The following is a 21,435-nucleotide window of genomic DNA, read 5'->3' on the forward strand; positions in this document are numbered from 1 at the left end:
TTTGGTTAATCTCTTAATATAATTAGATCATATAAAACTGAACCACTCTTAAATTAACGAGTTTCATATCATTCCAGACATAAGAGAAAAAATATCCGACTCATTTACAACGTAAACATACAAAGACCGTGTATACTTATGCTCATTGATCTTCCAAAAACCAAATAATGTGGCATAGACCAACATAGGCTCATGTTCGTATCACTAACTTTACTTCCATATATTTACTCTTCACCTACATCATATCACAACATACACAGTTATGCAAGAACATGATTTTTTTTTGTTCAAACAACCAAATAATGGTGGCATATAGTCAGTAGATTTTTTAAATATGTTTTTTATATATTACATTTTACGAGACTATGTGTATAAGTTTTTTTTGAAAAAAGACATAACAATGTGTATAAGCTAAAAGATAAAATGTGTGACAAGGCAAATTATTATACTAAAAATGAAAGAAGATTAAATACAAACTAATAACAAGTACAACACAAATTATAACACTATTAAATTATATATATATTTTATAAAATATTATATATATGTCTAATATGTATATATATATATAAATGTTACACAAAATATATATAATATTATATACACATATTATATATACCATATATTATTAATTGAAATTTGACAAACCAATTTTCGCCCTTTAGGGCGGGTCCTAATCTAGTATTTTCTTAACTGAAACTTTCCTACATTTTCGCAAAATCAAGTATTCTTATCGTTAGAATGCACTTTCTACAATACGTAGAACCAAAATAAAAATCTCAAAAGCAGATTGTACCTCATGTAGCCATTTGAATAGTGTCTAAATTTCGTATTCCTTGAATTTTAGAGTACCTCATAAAAATAAAACTGCATCGGTAGAAAAGTAGAAATTGCGAGAAAAGTATATATATTTACAATTTGTAGAATTTATATACTTCATATTTTAGAAGTTTAACTAAAAGTAATTTATTCATTCTAAAAAGTAGATAAACTTGTTTAATGTATAATTCACTTTCTACTAACTCATTTTCCGTAGAAGATGAAATCTATTTTTAATAGAACGGAATTTTAAAATTTAATTTATCAAGTTTTTCAACCAAAAAATATGAGTTTGTGTATATTAGTTTTTTATCAATTGTTTCTATTTTTATAATTTTTTATTCATAAAACTATTTATTTCATTAAATTTTAGAATTGGAAAGGATTAAAAAAAATAAAAAATTGAACAAAAAAATTAATATACAAAAGGGACAAATATGCTGAATTTTTTTCAGTTTAGACAATTTTCCCTAAACTTTATAGTATAAAACATTCAGATAGAAATGTACACAATATTCTGTTTCTTTTGGATGGTTTACAAGTTTTAGAATCCAAAGGAGAAAAGTTAAATGAGAAAATGTTTCAGGAAACACCAGATTCGAGACAGGGAGTAAACATATGGTGGCTTAAGAAGCTTTCATGTCGTCCATACCAACACTAGCCTGCGAATAAACAAAAACAAGAACAACAGAATCAAAGCTAGTGATGAAATCTGAAGACATTGCAATGATTTGAGGGTTTAAAAGTGCATGTTTACCAGAAATTTGTGATTTTCTTGAAGGAACATACCAAACTCTGAGCAAAACCTTTCCATGTCGGCATTCATGTCACCAGAACCAGCTGTAACCTCCATGAACTTCTTCCTGTCTGGGGCAAGCTTTAAACCCATCTGATAAAAAGGAAAACGTACGTTTACCATTTATCAGGAAATTAAAATGAGACAGGGTTTGTAGAAAATGCGGTTCAAACAGTGAAAGGAGTGCAAGTAAAGTTCGTACAGAAGAGGTAGAGCTAGAGAGCCATCCGTGCCATTTCCTAAGTGTTTTTTGGTACGAGTCACTACAAGCTTGTGACATTGACCAGTCTTGATGTGCTAGCAAGTTGCGGAATACCTCCACTAAGAAATCCATTGCTCTGAAAGAATCAATATATGTTATTTTCGTAAGAAAAGTGGTGTATTGTGTTTACATGCCGATATTGTTTACCTGGTTAACCAGAGAAGGCCGTTGGTACAGCTAGACGATCCTTTTGCTGTCTCTGACTCAACTTCACCTTGAACAATGGTGTACAAGCACTTGTACTTGTCTGGATCAGACAAGTAGTTCTTCTCCAACCTCTACGAAAGAGACGGACAAACAATTTTCTACTGTAAAACAACAATCAAATGCACAGAGGTCGTGACGCAGGTACAGGACATTTTCTCTAGACTATCATATTTACACATTTACTAGGTCAGAAGAGTAACAACAGAGCCAGACACTGCACTTTTATCAATGGTTTGTACTATGAATTGTGATCTACGATTACCAAAATCATGGAAACTAGAAGAGAATTTTACCGATATGTTGCCAGCAATGTCAGCTTTCACCATAGTCAGCGCGGCTCCAAACTTACCTGGGAAAACAGAAACCAAAAAAAATATATGAAGTCACTAAATAGTAAACACAAAAAGATATTGCTGAAGAACAGTGAACAATCATCCAAAAATGTCAGAATCTCCACTCAGAAGCATTTAGAGTCAGCAGAGAAGTATAGTCCTTTTGTTATACCTATAACAGGGAAGAGGGACTTGCAGAGGTCAAGAAAAGGCATAGTAAGCATATCGCCTTGTTCAGATTTGACATGTTTCATTCGTTCCAAACAAGGCGTGAACACAGTCCCTTCCATTTTCCAAAACTCTTGACTGAACTGAAAACGAGAACAAAAGAGGAAACTCTCAGATATTATTACATTTCCATGTTTAGACACAACACAGGGATAACACCAATAACAAGAAATGGTTCGAGATCTAACGATTCAGTAGACCAGAAAACACGAATCTGAGGACGATCTAAAACGGATAAGGAGAAAAGTCGTACCTTTTGGAAGGTGGGATCAGATTCTGATATAGTCAAAGAGGTTTCTTCCTTCTTCTTCGCTCTATGGAGTTGATAAATTTCAAATGATTATGTTATACCCTAAACTTCACGCAAGTTTATGATAATATTAAAAAAATAGTTTCGGATAATATCCCCCATGATTTTTTTTTTTAACTCGAAGAAAGTTGAGATACATAGTGTCGATAAGAAACCAAAGACAAAGAACATAAACCAAATAAATTAAAACAAAGACATAAACAGAACCTAAAACTCATATATGTCCACAAGTTTATTCTTTCCACTTTTTCAGAAGAATTCAATATCAATGGAGCTGACCTAAAGAACAAATGTCTTGAGTAGTCTCAACCCTGAAGGGAATATCACCAAGCTATACTAGAATCAACAACATCAGAAACAATCGAAAGGTCAAATCTACACCTACTCCACCAGCTGCTATCTATATGAAACTTGCATGACTAGAAACCACCACTAAAACTAAGATACAAGGACAAAAGACCTTAAAACGCTACTTGGGAAAACGTTAGAGAAGACCACCAGCTCTTACACGCGGACACTCGCAAGGCAGCCAAGTGACCTACAGAACAAAGACTGCTCACCTCCTCGCAAGAGAAAAACTGAAGGTCAAGTTAACTGCTTCGTCTAGAAACCATCTCCCAAAACCACAAAGGTCCAAGATAAGGTCTAGTAGATACCTCCACAGCGAACATAAATCACAAAAAACGAACCCAAAAAGCCAACTTAGGATGCGACGAAATGACTAAAACAGCAAAAACCAAACAAAAGCAGTATTCCCACGACTTCAAACTAATACTAATTCACCACACAAGAACATAAGTTCCGATGATCGAGATGCTAGAAAAACTATCCTTTCCAGAGACATAAAGCTGGCGATAGAGATGCTAGAAGAACCATCCTTTCCCGGAGACAGAAAGCCGGCGGTAAAAAGCTTTGAGAACCTCTTTCCCCGGAGTCTTAGCCACTCCCGATAGCGGTGAGAACCACCAACCACCGGAGCAAGAGAAAGAAGATCGACGGCTGCTCTTGATCCCCCAGGATTTATTAAGAACCATTTGCACATAAATTATCAATTAAGTTGATAATTGAACAATTCTCTCAAATAAATCATTTTTAAGTTTTATCACAAAAAGAGTTCTCAATGAAGAAAATAATATTTCATTAAATACTCAAAAGAATTTTTATACCCAAAAATATAAAAATACAAAAAAATAAAAATATATTTTTTCAGTTTCAATTATATGTTTTCAAATTAAAAAATTTCAATAACTTTTTTACTTTTTCCCAAATTTTTATTTTCAAAATTTATTTTAAAATTCGAAAATTCCTTTTGAAACTATTTGTAAAAATTTTATTTTCAAAATTTTAATATTTATTTTTTATTTTGTAAAATTTTAAACTTTAATTCCAAAACCTCATACTTAACTTTAAATCCTAAGTCTAAATTAGTTAATCCTAGGTATATAAGTATATTTACCTATTTAATCAAACATTCGACCAATAACAAGAAATGGTTCGAGATCTACCGATTCAGTTAACCAGAAACATAGGCCGATCTAAAACAAGGGAGGAGAAAAGTCGTATCTTTTGGTCTGATAATCAAAGAAAAGTGGGATAAGATTCTGAAAGAGTCAAAGAGGTTCTTTCTTCTTCTTGGCTCTATGGAGTTCATAAATTTCAAATGATTTCCAGTTGACCAAAAAAGAAAAAAAAATATTTCAAATGTGAAGACGGCGCAGTTTCATTGCATTTCAAATGAGAATTTTATTTGTAACGTTTGCCGTCAGTAACAAGACATGGCTCTAGTAATTGTACTCTGCTTTGAAGTTGCAGCAACCTTGGATTTACTTTGGGGTTGCTGCATCTTTTCTTCTAATATCTCTGAGCTGGAGTTGTTTCTCAAACAAGTGCCTTACGTTTATGGCAATGCAGTGTCTTTAGCAATTTAACAACTATGTTTCATAAGAACGATGTATAAAAGAAAACCATTAAAGCCAAACACCCGTACTGTCTCAAAAGGCAATACCACCAATTGCTAACTTTGACTGACAAATTCCTCGCACAAATTAAAACAATAAACAGATCATTTAACGAGTCAAACGGTAATAAAATGGTATCAAATGAAACAATAAGTGAACGCAGCGGCTGGATCTGGCTGCATCATTTGCATCAATGAAACTCAACTGATTGATCTGGAGATGATTACAGAATCTGTGTGGGCAGAACAACCTCTACTCATTTGATACCATTTTTTTTTTGTCAGATCCAGCCGCTGCGTTCACTTAGGAAGCATGATTTAAGGTAATGGATATTTTACCTCCTTTTCCATTATTCCATATGATAAGATCATAACAAGAGTCATGGCATGGTGTCTTCTCTGATATTAATGGGATCATTCATCTCCACTTGGTTTCCATGTTCCATATTTGTTTAGTTGGCAGTTGTTTATTTGACATCTTTTGTGTATTTAAGTGATAGAGTTTTTTACTTAATGGGATATCAAGAGAAAAATTGCAGTTACTTGTTCTTTAAGTCTTTGGGATCCATTACCATAACTTTCGAGACAGCCTCTCGCACGACAGCTGCATCAAGACCTACATCAAGCTGGATAATGCAGAATGTCTTCCCATCTGATGCTGTAGACTCTGCTGCCTCTGTTTCTACTTTCACAGATATCTTCGGGTTCCGCTTTGCTATTTTCTTTTGATTTTTTTTTTTTTTTAACTTCATTCTGCAATGTAAAAAAAAAACAAAGAAATCTCCGCTTTAATACTTAACTAGATTTTGATTCCCTTCTAACTTTTTTTTTTGTAACCGAGAAAATTTTCTGAACTAACTAAATGAATAATTGTGATAACTAATATTTTTATTATATATATATATTAATTATTGTGGTCTAAATAAATAAATACAGTTTGTTGAAATAATTGAAATGAGCTACTTGTATGAGTTGTGAATTTTATAATAATCAGTAGCCATATATGGGTTATTAATTATGATTTATCCTCAAATTCCTATATTGAACAACAAATATTTCATGTTAGCTATAATATATGTATACTGTACTAATAATATTTCATTTGATATTTGTAACATATTAGGTTGTTAGGTTGTTTGTGGAGATGGTGATATCTACATTTGCAGGATATTTTTTGTCTGGCTGATTATGTTATTACAAATTATGAGTAACGTTATATAGACGCGATATTACAGCCGACAATACTACCTGTCTTGTGAGGATTTACGTCTGACTGCATCACTCTGAATCGCTGTGTGAAATCCATTTCTGACGGTATTCCTTGCGCCATGCTGAAGATCTCTACAACCTGTTTTGTGAAGATTCACGTCTGACTGCATCACTCTGAATCGCTGTGTGAGATCCATTTCTGACGGTATTTCTTGCATCATGCTGAAGATCTCTTGTAAGCTTTTTCTCTAATTTTCTGCATAATCTGCATTTTCCGGGAATTGAAACCCAGACCTCCTCCTGTAGAAATTGTGTTGCCTGTGATTTGAACCCCAGACCTGGGTGTAGAAACCTTTAAACCTTGACTACTAGACCACGGCGCTTCCACACATTTGTAGGATTTACATGTAGGTTTAAAGATTTAACGGGATGAAGATCATAAATTCAATATATTTAAAATATTCTAAAGCACAAAATATGGAATTAGACTCTTTCTTGTTAAATAAGGTTGAGTCTTTCTAAAATTATGGTACAGAAAAAAGTTTGGAATCATTCAAAAAGAAAATATCTCTTTGAGCAATTCTTGGGTTTATTCTCCTATAGTAAACTTGTATGTTCACCAATCAATAAGAATTCATCTTTTCATATTTAGTATCTTTTGAAAAAGGAAAAAAAAATATTATCAAATTATATTATATTTTTAAAATAAATAAATAAATAAAAATAATAGTAGTTGCAAATAATTTAAAAATTTTAAATAAAATTTTAATACCATCAGCAAACTCACTAAACCCTAAATCATAAACTCTAAAGACTAAACCCTTTGGTAAACCCTGAAACCTTGAATAAATCCTAAATCTTATATTTTTAAAAAATAAAAATTAACATAGTCAGCAAAACATTAAACCCTAAACCCTAAATCCTAAACCTTAAAGTTTAGAGTTTTGGATTTAGGGATTAGTGTTTAGTGTTTTGTTGGCTGTGTTAATTTTTTTTTTAATTCAAGGATTTATGATTTATCCAAAGGTTTAAGGTATAAAATTTAGGGTTTAGTGTTTAATTGATGGTATTAAGAATATTTTTTGAAAATATATATATTTTTTTGCAACTACTATTATTTTTATTTATTTTTTATTAAAAACATAATATAATTTGATAATATTTTGTTTCTTTTTTAAAAGATTCTGAATATAAGAAAATAAAATTTTATTGGTTGATGAACTTAAATGTTCAGTCTTAAGGAGTGAACCTAAGAATTACTCTATCTCTTTTCCCATCGCTGATCCAGATGACAGGTTGTTATCATTCAAATATGTCTCCTTTGTCGTTATAATTTGAAGAGGTACATAACAATTTTTGAAAGCCATTTTGGCAGACCATGATACCCGAAGCCGACGACTACGTTGAAACGCTGCAGAAACGGAAGAAGACGAATGCTCAGCCACTGTCATTTTATTACTATAAACAGTGATGTTTTGCGTCATAGTTTGAGTTAGAGATCCATGAATCAGAAAACACACAAATGAAAGCTTTGAGGAAAATGTATCAAATTACAAACTGGAGAGAAGTGGAAATGCAACAATGAAAGTTTCCAGTTTTGAGAAATACAACTTGAGAACAGTGACATTCAAGCAAAAGCACAACATAAAACCAAAACCAAGTTTTTTTTTTTTCAACACCAAAACCAAGTATAAGAACTGAAATGATACACTCACACACATATGACATATGCAATGGGGCTTCGTAGCCTCATTCAAGCAAAAGCACAACATAAAACCAAAACCAATTTTTTTTTTTCAACACCAAAACCAAGTTTAAAAACTGAAAGGATACACTCAAACGCATATGACATATGCAATGGAGCTTCGGAGCCTCATTCATCAACTTCATTATTCCTGTTCATGCTCTCGGAAACTCTCCCTGGCGGCTCTCGGCAGATTTCGGCAGTGTTCCACAACAAATTTTTTCAGGGATGGAAGAGCCGGAGGAGTTGAGCATATCATCTTTAATTCATCCAAACCCCTTAAACTGAGGGATTCTAGCTTCTGAAAGGGAACCTTCATGTCAGGATGCACATTGCCAATACGCATTCCCTTCTCCGTATTTATTATTTCTTCTAGGCTTCCTGAACTTCCCACATGTAGATGCTTGAGATTTGGAGCAAACAATAACCAGGTCAATTCTTTTGGACCTTCCAGATTGCGTAAAAAAATACTTGAGAGGTTCTTGAAGCTTGGAGAACTGTTACATAGAAGATCTTCCTTCTCTTTGTTTTTCCAGTCTATCTTTATCTCTGAGATTTCGGACAACTCAATATTAAGTTCTCGAAGACCACCCAGAGCTACCGTGTTCAATGTTACAACCTCGGTGAAACAACTGATAATCCAAAGGCGTTGAACACAACTCGCCAGTCGCTCCACTCTTTGGATACTTTCCAACATTAAAGCATCTGTCACGTTTCCTGTTAAAATCTTCAAGTGCTCTAAAAGTTGAAGCTCTTCAATTGAACTTGCATCAAATTGAACACTAGAATGATATAGTTTCAAGACCTGAAGATTTGGTAAGCTTGTTCCTATCCCATCAATGCTTTCAATCCAGGTAAACTCCAGGTCCAGGCTTATTAGTTTCCTTAACCTCTTCAAACCAACTGATAACGAACTTATACTTGTGTATGATAAATTGAGGTATTGCAAGGAAGTCAAGCTGCAAATTTCTTCAGGCAATTCACTAAGATCACGGTTACGCGAAAGATCCAAGACGACAAGGACTGGCATAAACTGAAAGAAGTTACCCGATATACCCTCCAACTTGTTATCCCCGAGAAGTAGAGTCGAAAGGTGGGGGCATTCAGGACAGTAAGCTGTCTTTTCAATTCGATTACTCATCAACGAGATCCTTCTCAGACCTGACCAGTCGATGTCCTTTGGTATAAGGCCTAGCTTCACACCGGTTTTGACGCACTGTTTTTCTTCCTCTTTTCCAAACGTAGACGCTACCCAAAGAGCCATTTCACGTAGCACATCATGCATTTTCACAGCAGGTGTGAATTCTTTTTCGAACTCCATCAATAGATGCGCACGAACTAAGGAACCAATTATAACATGACCTTGGTTGTTACTTCCATCTTCATCTCTCTTTCCCTTTATAAATCCTTCGCTGATCCAATATTCGATCAACTCCTCCTTCGTTATTTCATAATCTTCCGGGAACAAAGAACAATATAGGAAGCATGATTTCACCTTTTCATCCTTTAATCCATCATAGCTGAACTTCAAAATCGAAAGAATCTTTTCTTCCATATCTGGAAACATCTTGTGGCTAGACGTGCTTAGAACATCAATTGCATAACGCCATTCATGTACATCCTCTTTATCTGACATGGCTTTGCCAATCACATTGAGTGCAAGTGGCAAGCCATAACATTTTTCGGATATTTTTTTTGCAAGTGCGGGAATATCCGGATGGCGGGGCTTTTTTAATGGGACTTCTCCAACTGCATTTTGAAACAGTTCCCACGCTTCATTCTTTGACAAGCAATCAATTTTCTGCTCCTCATCAGCTTCCATGTCTCTGCAAACTTTCTTTGAACGAGTGGTGAAAACTATCTTCGATCCATTTTCCTGAGTTGGATGTGGAACTCCAATCTTGCTCAAATCTACCTCGCTCCACAGATCATCCAATAGCAGTATAAATTTCTTTCTTCCTAGGATATTGGCAATGGAAGATACTTTCTCATCCTCTGTTTGATCTTCCCAATCCTTGTCAACACGTAATCTTCGTAGAATCTGATCCCGAATGCTCTTGTATTGCAAATCTTTAGAGACCACAACCCATATCACAACATCAAAGTCATTAAGCTCTTCCGAGAATTTGTTGTTGATAGCATATAAGAGGGTTGTTTTTCCAATTCCCCTCATGCCATATATACCTAACGTTCTTCGTTCAGTTTTCATGATGCTGTCCCATGCCTTTCCAACCATCGAATCCAAACCTACTGTTGTTTGGATAAATTTCTTCTCCACCTTTGGCAAAGGTCTCATTCCGGCCACATCTTTGAAAACTCCTTTAGATAGAAGCTCTTTGACTTCTTCCAACTTCTTTGATACCTCTTTACCATACTCATAGCTTGATATGCAATTTTCGGAAAAATATCCAAAAAGAATCAATCTGTTGATTTCAGTTGGTTTATCCTCAAGCAGAATACTGACCTGAGAGTCAAGACTTTCTACACTTGACAACCATCCTTCTACTTGAGCAAGCCGCTCCAAACCTTTATCTTCTTCTACGGAAATTCTTGTTAACAGATCAACTCGCATACGTCTAAGTTCTTGTATAGTTCCCTCCAGAGCCTCGAGATTAGCCTTCATCATATGAATGTAATTTCCATCACCAAATAAGCAGTTGCAGGCTTGCTGTACCGCTTCTTTCCATGGTAATACTGATAGACAGCCTCCCATCTTTGCTCAAACTTTCAGAAAGAAACCAAAACCAAACTTACTGCTTTGGTGAATGAACACCAATAATTTTGATTGACGTGATTAGAAAATAGTAAGACACGAGCGAAGACCAATAACTCTACTCCAATAATCCACAAACAATAATAATGAAGACCACTTGGATTATATTAACATGAGATGAGGTACAACAGCCAGATTATATTAACCACTCGTGGACTTTAATTTTATATCTTTTTGTTATCTAATAGATAATATTAACAATGAGATAAGTTACAACAGCCAGATTATATAAATATTAACCGTTTGTGGACTTTAACTTAATAATTAGAATTTGATCCGCGCTTCTAAAGCGCGGAATATTTTGCATTGTGAAAAACCAAAAAATGTTTATGCCACTTAGTCACAAATGTTAAAACTGTTAAATATTTTTTAGTCATTAGTTAAAATAGATAAATCTCTCAAATTTGTCTCATTTTTACCGATTCTTCTTAAATTTCAAACCAGTGTTGTGGTCCGGAATCCCTAGAATCATTCCTTTTAGATCTTTTTTCCTATTAGGATTGATCATTTAGTTCTGTATAAAATTGTTTTTTACAGGAAAGTTACGTATAAAAATGTTAGTACAAAAATATTGATCATTTTTGTTTATTTATGAAATATAATATTAAAAATAAAATAGGTGTATATATCATAATAATTTAAATATTATTAATAATAATTTTGAAAGCAAACAAATATATTAATAAAAATATTACGATTTGAAATAATTTTTATAATAGGAAAAACGTATATTATTGAAAAATATAAAAAAGGGTATGACTAAATTGGTTAGAAATAGATTTCACATTATTATCATAAATGAAATTCTAAAGAGAAATATTTGGAATGACATATTTTGTAGATTACATAGATGAAACAATTTTTAATAGAATATTTATGTTTCAATAAAAAAGATGGATAAAAAAGGGAAATTTGGAGAAATACACTCACATGAAATTATAATTTGAAAACTACACTACTGTTTAAGTTTTTGGAAAAATACACTTCTGGTATATATAAATTTACCAAATTGTCCAATTTTAATATTTTCTAATTCCTAATTTATAATTTATTTTATATTTAAAATACTTTTACAAAAAAGGATTATTTTTTTAAAAAATATATAGATTATTTACACAAAATCTTTTAATATCTTAAAATTTTATTATTAAAAAAACTTATAATAACGTCTCGTCTCCTTTTTAGCTAAGACAGGTAAAACAGCTAGATCCTTCTATAGGAAGTTACATTTTGTTGGTTGTTCTATTCCGGTCTGGTTACCCAGACCACCTCAAGCTTGAGTAATAGAATAGCTGTTTGCCGTCAAAAAAAGAAAAAAAACGTCTCGTCTCCTTTTCAATTTCTGAAGGTCTGGGTACGAGACATTGGTTTTTGGTCATCAAAATTCAAAATTTGCAACTTAACTTGGATATCACAGAACAGGAATAAAGTCGCAGATCATCTTTCGAAATTGGATGTACCTCAGTCTTGTTCTTTTATTAACATTTTTAATGTACCTAGACCAATTTTAACTTTTCTCAATCATGACTATACTGCTACAATAATATAAATCAAGTTGTCGAAAAAAATCAGTGTTTCTTAGTGTTGTTGGATTATATAATATTCAAAGTCAAACAAATTAAGCACATATATGAATAGACATTTAGAACTTGCTCGTACATAATGACTTCTAGGAAATTAGTATCATGTAGAGAATGCAAACAAACATGACTTGTTTATATAAGGTTAAGAAAATAAAATAAAATATATAAAATATATAAACTTAATGAATCTTGATAAAGTCAAACAAATCATAATTTATTTATTTTATTATATTTTGTTATTGTAAATTTTAAAATGCTAAAATAACATATTTATCTCAACACACAAATTTATCTTAAACATAAATAATTATAACTAGGTGTTTATCCGCGATTTTACGGAGAGTAATATTATATGAAGGTAAATGTATTTTTTACAATGTTATTATTATTGAATAATAATTAGAATTATTAAAATTTAACTTTAGTGCTGTTCGTTTAGTTGCCGCAGTTTTCGGCGTCAGCGGCAGCGTCGGCGTCAGCGGCAACAACTGCGTCAACGAAATTATCAAACGTACTAACGAAACTGCTGACGATTAACTTCATAGTTTGATAATCAAATGTTTCATATTTATTTTTTAAAAAAGCTGTGAGATTTAAGATAATTTAACAATATAAATCTAAGTCACTAAAAGTTTTTTTTACATGAAGTCAATATTATAATTGGTTCAGGTAATTGATTATATAATTAAATTTTATTTTATTTTAATTTGTGAAAATTCACAGAGAAAAGTGTAAATACTCTAATTTTCAGAGAGAAAAGAAGAAAATAGTTTTTTTTATTTGTAGCTCCAAGATGAGGATCATAGGTTTTTACAACTCTGACATCGAATTTACTGATTTATTTTACTTATGTTTTTTTATTTATTTGAATATTTAAATATATTTTGAATTTAAAGAAAAAATAATTTTTCTTTTATGTGTGTTTTTAAAATATTTTTCCAAAACAAAAGTTTTGGTTATGATTAAAAATAATAAAAATTTTATTATAGAAGAATTTCGTGTAAGTCTTCTACCAGAAGACTTTCATGTAAGTCGTCCAGATAAAATTAAATATTTATTTTTTATTTATCAATTGCAAAAGTAACATGAAATGACTTACTTGGAAGTCGTGTAACTACAGTTAAATATCAAAGTATTATTTTTCGACTGGACGACTTTCTTATAAGTCGTCTAGGAAAAATCAAATTTATTACACAATCCGGTCAAATACAAAACTAACTTGTTTATCCTAGATGATTTGCCGGAAAGTCTTCTCTGGTATTTTTGAAATTTTATCGTTAACAAAAGTAAACCAATATTTACAAAGAAAAACTTCCAAAGAAGTCTGTTGTAGAGTAGAATTTTCTAGAAGTATTCTTTTGTAAATTTTCAATTGCAAAAGTGATCCAAATGGATGACTTCCTAGAAGTCTACCAGAAGACTTCCAAAGAAGTTTTATGTGTCAATGTTTAATAAAGTTTCATTTTCTCTAAAACTATAATGAATTTTTAACATTTTCTTGTTAATACATGTATATTAATCAATATTGGAGATACTGAATAAAATTTATAACTTAAAATTGGTGATATTTATGAGATTACCAACATTCATTTTTATTAAAGTTTATACCTGATCCGAGAAGTCTTCTACGTTAGTTTTTGTAAATTTATTAAGTAACTTTAAGATGTGTTCTTTTAGCTTTCAAAAGTGTTAAGTAACTTCAAGAATATCAATGTCATATGTTTTAATGTGTCTTCTTAAATCATAGGATATATATATTTACCTTTCATGAATGTTGAAATTTTAAGTTTCACTTAAAATTTGAGTTTTCCTCTTAATTTTTAATTTCCTCCCTTAATATCCCGTTTAAAATTTAAGTCTGCCTAGAAGATTTCCAAGAAGTCTTTTAGAAGACTTCCCAAGAAGACTTCTAGTGAAAGTGTTCTATCTTTGAATTTATTAATGCTTGTTCTTTTGTGAATTTGACTAAGTTTTATTGAGAAGTCTTCTCCATTTGCTGTAATAAATTTGACTAATTTGTTGTGTTATTGTTTTTTGCTATTGAAGTTGTATCAACAACCTCAATAATGTCAAGTAATTTTGGCAAGATAATATTGTGAACAGTGAACATATTTACCAAATTGTTTCATTAATATCTCTTCAAATTTTCACAAAATATCACAACTAAAAGAATACACATACAAATCACAAGACAGATCACAAACAAACTATTATAGATCAATCATCCACAAAGACAAGCTTAGAATCCACTTGATATAAGACAAGACTCGTCAGAGGACATCTAGGAAGTCTTCTAGCGCATTATATGTTAGAATACTTCGGAGAAGACTTCCCATAAGTCTTCCAAAGTCTAACTCATATCTGAAAAACCTTCAAATCCAAAAATGTTCAAATGGTTTCAAAAAGAGAAAATAAGTGGAAGATAAGATATATATACCTTAAAGAACACACAATAATATATATCCAAAAATTTTAGATCTACCTCTTAAGGAGTTAAAGATGAGAACCATGTGATAAAAACCTTAAAAACAAGATAAATTAGTAAGAAACACATGAGAAAAAAGAGAAATTGATATAAAGTTTTGTGTTTTCCTGTTTAAAGATATTAGAGAGAGGTTGGAGAATTTTAGTTTTGGCAAAAGATAAGAGCTTTATGTAACAAAAAGTTACTAAATGAAGAAAAATCAGATATGAAACTTACCAAAACGCTCAGATATGTTATGAAAGAGGACAAGTGGGAGAAGACTCTGTTAGGAAACTTCTTGGAAGTCTTCTAATGCATTATATTTTAAAAGAGTTCTGAGAAGTCTTTCAAAGTCTTCCAAATTCGAAAACATGCATATCAAACCCATATATGAAAAACTTGCATATCCAAAAACGTTCAAATGGCTTCAAAACAAAGAAAATGAGTGGAAGATTAGATACATATACTTTTATATATCACACAAAAATACATATCCAAGTTGAAGATGAGAATCATCTGATTAAAAACCTGCAAAAAAATAAAAGATTAGTGAGAAAGATATGAGACAAAAAAATAAAAAATTCATATAAAGTTTGGTATTTTCATGTTTAAAGAGATTAGAAAGAGGTTGAAGATTTTAGTTTAAGAAGAAAATAAGAGCTTTATACAACGAGAGGTTACTAAATGCAAAAAAATCAAAAATAAAAACTTACCAAAACACTCAGATTTGTTATGAAAGAGGAAACATAGGAGAGAGGTTGAAAGAATATAAGTCTTCTGATGAATAGTATTTAAGGTCTAAACCCGTAAATACTATTCATCAGAAGACTTATAAAGTCATTTAGACCTTAAATATAAACCCTAATTTTAATTAACTAACTAAACACTTCATTAAACTTAAATTCAAGTTAAAAATGTTTATTACATATAGAATTGAACACATATATGTCAACTTTAATATTTAAAAAAATATTAATTTTCCAAATTCTAACCCTAAGAAAACATACAATACTACAACATATGTTATCAAACCCTAAACCAAAGAATACTATGACTCACTATATTCATTCATCTATGTTCAAAACAATTCAATTATACTTCAATTGTACTATATCTTAATTTATATAATTTACAAATGTTTATAATTACATGATTTCAATTTTTCCACCAACAAAATATTTTTCATAAAATTTATAAAATATTTTAAGATCTACTATTTGAGAAGACTTCCAGAAAAAAATTTCGAGAAGACTTACAAAAACTCAGAAGACTTTCCGGAGTTATATTCGTAAAAATGAATTCTGGGTTTTTTGGTCGTAAGAGGCTGGTTGTAATTTCACAAAATTTTTATGTTAGTTTTCAATTTGATTAAAATTTGAGTATACTTTTGCATTTAAAATCAAATTTTTGATTCTTATTTGACAAATTCTCCAAATATTTTTACGATATTGGGTTTTCACATTTCATCAAAACTTATGTCAACAAAAAAAAGAATTAAGCTCATGAATTATTTTTATCTTTTTGAACACAAAATTTAATCCTATAAAAAAAGAAATGATGGAAAATCACATCAACATTGATATATAATCCAAACCTAGATTAGAAAGAAGCAGGTAAAAGTAAAACAAACACTAAAAACAATAAAATTAATAAAAATACGTAGTAGTATAGCTTGAGTTTGTTGAAAAGTTTAGTCAAAATAATAATTTAATGAAAATTACATGATATAATGCAAAACACAAAATTTGAATGATAAATAAAGAAAAATCATAACTAAGAACAAAAAATAAAAATAAATTAATTTACAATATTGTTTTCTCACGTTAAATCAAATCTACAGTAATGAAAAAGAGTGAATCTAATTAAATTTATTTGATTTTCTTTGCCACCAAATTTGAATTTAGATAAAATAACAGAAATCGAAGGAAATGATAGTCATATCAATGATTAATACATAAGCAAAAAAAAGATTTACAAATTAGTTTGAAAATTAAAAGCAACAAGATATAACAAATAAAGCAATAATAATTTGATAAAATACATAATATAAGTTTAATTTGGTGAAAAAAATTTAGTAAAAAATATAACTTAGTAAAAGTATACTATCTAATAAAAAATGTAAACATCAAGAATGAATAGAAAAAATCATAAGAACACAAAAGAAAAAAATCCATTTATGATATTATTTTTCACATTTTATCATACCTAAACCACAAAGAATTCACATTTATATTTTCTTTCTTTTTGGTTGCGATCTCAAGTTTAAAGAAATGAACATGAAAATGATGGAAAAGTACAACCCATGTCTAATACATAATTAACACAATTTGTATTTTGGTCTCATGGCAAAGTGGCCAGCTATCCGACAATAAGTGCCAAAAATGCTCACTACCGGCAGTGGCGGACCTACTAAGGCTGTAGGGGAGTCAAATGACACCCCTAAAATGAGGAAGTAAATTAGTTTGTATGGAGTTTATCTAAGATTCTCTAGTCAAACTGGTTGATCTCTTCACATTGACACCCCAAAAACCAAGGGTTCAAACCCCCTTGACACCCTTCCATTTTTATTTTTAGGAATTGTATGTATAAATGACCCCGGTTAAATGTTCGGCTGGGTCCGCCACTGATTACCGGTTATATATGAAATTCAACGTTAACGTTTTATATGTTGCCCCCGTATAGGCAAAAATCAAAGGATGTATCATTTGGTCACTAACATGTTCTTACTATTTGGTGATGTTTGGTAAAAAAATGAAAAGGTTTTACAACTAGGAGATTTGGAGGAGCAGGAATATGTTCTTTCCGTAGGGACAAAAGTTTTTCAGGGTCTTCGACTCTTTATGGAGCAACATGTGTACTACTGGTATGTAACTTTACAATCAGGATTATTGTTGAGAATTTGTATTTGGGCAGCTATTCTATAAACATAAGGATCATATATGATTAATGTACGTTTTTTTTTCTAATTTGGGCTGTCAGGGTATCAATCAGAAATTTGTAGTTTAAATAAAGATTGGTGGATAATAACTGATGCAGAGTACCTGTGGTTGGAAACCACATTATTTCGATGAAATATAGTGGACGTTTGGTTTCAATGACTATAAAAAACATAAGAATTGGATATATAAAACATCCTTTTTGTAAACATAGAAAACATATACTCTTTTAAAAAACTTAAGTACATTAAATATAACTAAATAATAATGGAAATATAATGTATACAAACTATAAAATATAGTTTAATATATCCTGAATATATTTTCTATTTGATTTATTATAACAAAATATTTGCAAGAATATAGATACACATTAGCAACTAATTACAATACATTCAATAACAATAATTTAACCATTTACTATAATAAAAAAAATACTCTAAAATATTGAAAGTTATATATTATGACCTCCGCTACCATTTGAAACATTTACGTAACAAAGACTAATGAGAAGATTAATTCGTAAGTTATATACTTTTATGGTATAAAGTGAACAACAACATTCAGATAGAAATGGGACACACTGTTCTTTTTCTTTTGGAGTGTCTATAAGTTTTAGAATCCAAAGGAGAAAAGTTAAACAAGACAATGTTTCCGGAAAAAAAAACAGATTCTATACAGGCAGTAAACATATGGTGGCTTAAGAAGCTTTCATGTCGTCCATACCAACACTAGCCTGCGAATAAACAAAAACAAGAGCAACAGAATCAAAGCTAGTGGTGAAATTCGAAGACATTGCAATTATTTGAGGTTTTAAAAGTCCATGTTTACCAGAAATTTGTGATTTTCTTGAAGGAACATACCAAACTCTGAGCAAAACCTTTCCATGTCGGCATTCATGTCACCAGAACCAGCTGTAACCTCCATGAACTTCTTCCTGTCTGGGGCAAGCTTTAAACCCATCTGATAAAAAGGAAAAGGTTTACCATTTATCAGGAAATTAAAATGAGACAGGTTTGTAGAAAATGCGGTTCAAACAGTGAAAGGAGCCAAGGGCAGAGGTAGAGAAAGGTAAGTGGGGTCAGCTGACCCCACTATTTTTAAAAATATACTTATTTTTGCTTAAGAAAATAATTATTGATCCCATTTAAATATAAAATTTGACCCCACAAGAAATATAATTCCACTAAAATTATTACAAAACATAAAAAAGTAAAGTTATATTTTATAGTTTTTAATGGTTTATAAATTATGTTTTTGAAAAGGAAATTTTGACCCAATTATAAAAATATTCTGGCTCCGCCACTCAGTGCAAGTAAAGTTCGTACAGAAGAGGTAGAGCTAGAGAGCCATCCGTGCCACTTCCTAAGCGTTTTTTGGTACGAGTCACTACAAGCTTGTGACATTGACCAGTCTTGATGTGCTAGCAAGTTGCGGAATACCTCCACTAAGAAATCCATTGCTCTGAAAGAATCAATATATGTTATTTTCGTCAGAAAAGTGGTGTATTGTGTTTACATGCCGATATTGTTTACCTGGTTAACCAGAGAAGACCGTTGGTACAGCTAGATGATCCTTTTGCTGTCTCTGACTCAACTTCACCTTGAACAATGGTGTACAAGCACTTGTACTTGTCTGGATCAGACAAGTAGTTGTTCTCCAACCTCTACGAAAGAGACGGACAAACAATTTTATATTGTAAAACAACAATCCAATTACTTAACATTTTTACCAAAAAAAAAAAAAACAATCCAATGCACAGAGGTCGTGACGCAGGTACAGGACATTTTCTCTAGACTATCATATTTACACATTTACTAGGTCAGAAGAGTAACAACAGAGCCAGACACTGCACTTTTATCAATGGTTTGTACTATGAATTTGTGATCTACAGATTACCAAAATCATGGAAACTAGAAGAGAATTTTACCGATATGTTGCCAGCAATGTCAGCTTTCACCATAGTCAGCGCGGCTCCAAACTTACCTGGGAAAACAGAAACCAAAAAAAAAATATATGAAGTCACTAAACAGTAAACACAACAAGATATTGCTGAAGAACAGTGAACAATCATCCAAAAATGTCAGAATCTCCACAGAGAAGTATAATCCTTTTTTTGTATACCTATAACAGGGAAGAGGGACTTGCAGAGGTCAAGAAAAGGCAGAGTAAGCATCTCGCCTTGTTCAGATTTGACATGATTCATTCGTTCCAAACAAGGCGTGAACACAGTCCCTTCCATTTTCCAAAACTCTTGACTGAACTGAAAATGAGAACAAAAGAGGAAACTCTCAGATATTAGTACATTTCCATGTTTAGACACAACACAGGGATAACACCAATAACAAGAAATGGTTCGAGATCTAACGATTCAGTAGACCAGAAAACACGAATATGAGGCCGATCTAAAACGGAGAAGGAGAAAAGTCGTACCTTTTGGAAGGTGGGATCAGATTCTGATATAGTCAAAGAGGTTCTTCCTTCTTCGCTATATGGAGTTGATAAATTTCAAATGATTCTGTTATACCCCATAAGTTACGTAAGTTTCTGATAATATTAAAAAAAAAGTTTCGGATAATATCCTCCAGGATTTATTAAGAACCATTTGCACATAAATTATCAATTAAGTTGATAACTGAACAATTCTCTTAAATAAATCATTTTAAGTTTTGTCACAAAAAGAGTTCTTAATGAAGAAAATAATATTTCATTAAATACTCAAAAGAATTTTTATACCCAAAAATATAAAAATACAAAAAATAAAAAAAAATATTTTTTTTCAGTTTCGAATTATATGTTTTCAAATTAAAAAATTTCAATAATTTTTTACTTTTTCCCAAATTTTTATTTTCAAAATTTATTTTAAAATTCGAAAATTCCTTTTAAAACTATTTGTAAAAGTTTTATTTTCAAATTTTTAATATTTATTTTTTATTTTGTAAAATTTTAAACTTTAATTCTAAAACCCTCATACTTAACTTTAAATCCTAAGTTTAAATTAGTTAACCCTAGGTATATAAGTGTATATTTACCTATTTAATGAAACACTAGATCTCGACCAGCACAACCGTGCTGGTTTTAATTTTCTATACTAAATTATTTTAGTTTATAAAACAGAATTTATTAGTAAAATTAGTTATGGTTTAGTATTATGTATTATTTAATTCTATTATACCGTTGTTTATGTGATCTATGATATATTGTAAAAAAATCAAATTTTGTATTCTTGTAACATTTTTTTTTGAAAACATAACTAGGTAACAGTATTATTTTACATATTTTTTAAATAAACCTGACCTACAAAATAATTAATGGCCTACAAAATAATTATATATGTTGTTAATAATTATTAGATTAATAGGTTGAAATATATTCATAGATCAGGTTGGTATATTTATTTATTTTAATTGATGGTCTTAAATATAGATTTTTGAATTTCATATTTGGGATTCTCCCTCCTTAAAAATAGTACATTAAAGATTTTGTTTAAATATTAATAAGATATATTTGTGATTATATTGTTATAGAGTAATAAATGATAGAATAAGTAAATGTGATGATTTTCTAAGAAATGGTCAAAAATGAAATATCACATATGGAAGAAATTCAATTACTTCTGTTTTAATATACAAGACTAGATCTCGATCCGCGCAACCGCGCGGATGTTTTTTCATTTGTTTTTATATAAATATTTTTCACTTCTAAATTGATATATTATAATATATATATAAGTGTGTATATCAATTTTTAAAATATAGTAATTTAACAGTATATTTTTTTTATCGAATAGATTTTTTCAAAACTTTCACATGTAT

General features: G+C 30.8%; 3 protein-coding genes across 3 annotated transcripts; all 3 read right to left on the reverse strand.

Annotated features, from left to right (window-relative positions):
• Nucleotides 1–1,258: 1,258 nt before the first annotated feature.
• On the reverse strand, nucleotides 1,259–3,025 carry LOC130494808 (glycolipid transfer protein 1-like). Its single transcript, XM_057010645.1, has 7 exons — nucleotides 2,898–3,025; nucleotides 2,589–2,727; nucleotides 2,378–2,433; nucleotides 2,025–2,155; nucleotides 1,818–1,953; nucleotides 1,577–1,708; nucleotides 1,259–1,481 (listed from the first exon to the last, which is right to left on the reverse strand). Exons 2-7 carry the CDS (start codon nucleotides 2,704–2,706, stop codon nucleotides 1,446–1,448), a joined length of 609 nt encoding a protein of 202 aa, XP_056866625.1. The 5' UTR covers nucleotides 2,707–2,727; nucleotides 2,898–3,025; the 3' UTR covers nucleotides 1,259–1,445.
• A 4,373-nt stretch (nucleotides 3,026–7,398) lies between these two features.
• On the reverse strand, nucleotides 7,399–10,692 carry LOC130496477 (probable disease resistance protein At1g15890). The gene has a single exon (XM_056988552.1). It carries the CDS (start codon nucleotides 10,575–10,577, stop codon nucleotides 8,010–8,012), a length of 2,568 nt encoding a protein of 855 aa, XP_056844532.1. The 5' UTR covers nucleotides 10,578–10,692; the 3' UTR covers nucleotides 7,399–8,009.
• A 7,429-nt stretch (nucleotides 10,693–18,121) lies between these two features.
• On the reverse strand, nucleotides 18,122–20,159 carry LOC130495146 (glycolipid transfer protein 1-like). The gene is made up of 7 exons (XM_056986309.1): nucleotides 20,054–20,159; nucleotides 19,745–19,883; nucleotides 19,551–19,606; nucleotides 19,156–19,286; nucleotides 18,949–19,084; nucleotides 18,452–18,583; nucleotides 18,122–18,356 (listed from the first exon to the last, which is right to left on the reverse strand). The coding sequence occupies exons 2-7, from the start codon at nucleotides 19,860–19,862 to the stop codon at nucleotides 18,321–18,323; spliced, it is 609 nt and encodes a 202-aa protein (XP_056842289.1). The 5' UTR covers nucleotides 19,863–19,883; nucleotides 20,054–20,159; the 3' UTR covers nucleotides 18,122–18,320.
• Nucleotides 20,160–21,435: the final 1,276 nt, after the last annotated feature.

Source organism: Raphanus sativus, chromosome 1, assembly GCF_000801105.2.
Source record: "Raphanus sativus cultivar WK10039 chromosome 1, ASM80110v3, whole genome shotgun sequence".
In the NCBI taxonomy this organism is placed as follows: Eukaryota; Viridiplantae; Streptophyta; class Magnoliopsida; order Brassicales; family Brassicaceae; genus Raphanus; species Raphanus sativus.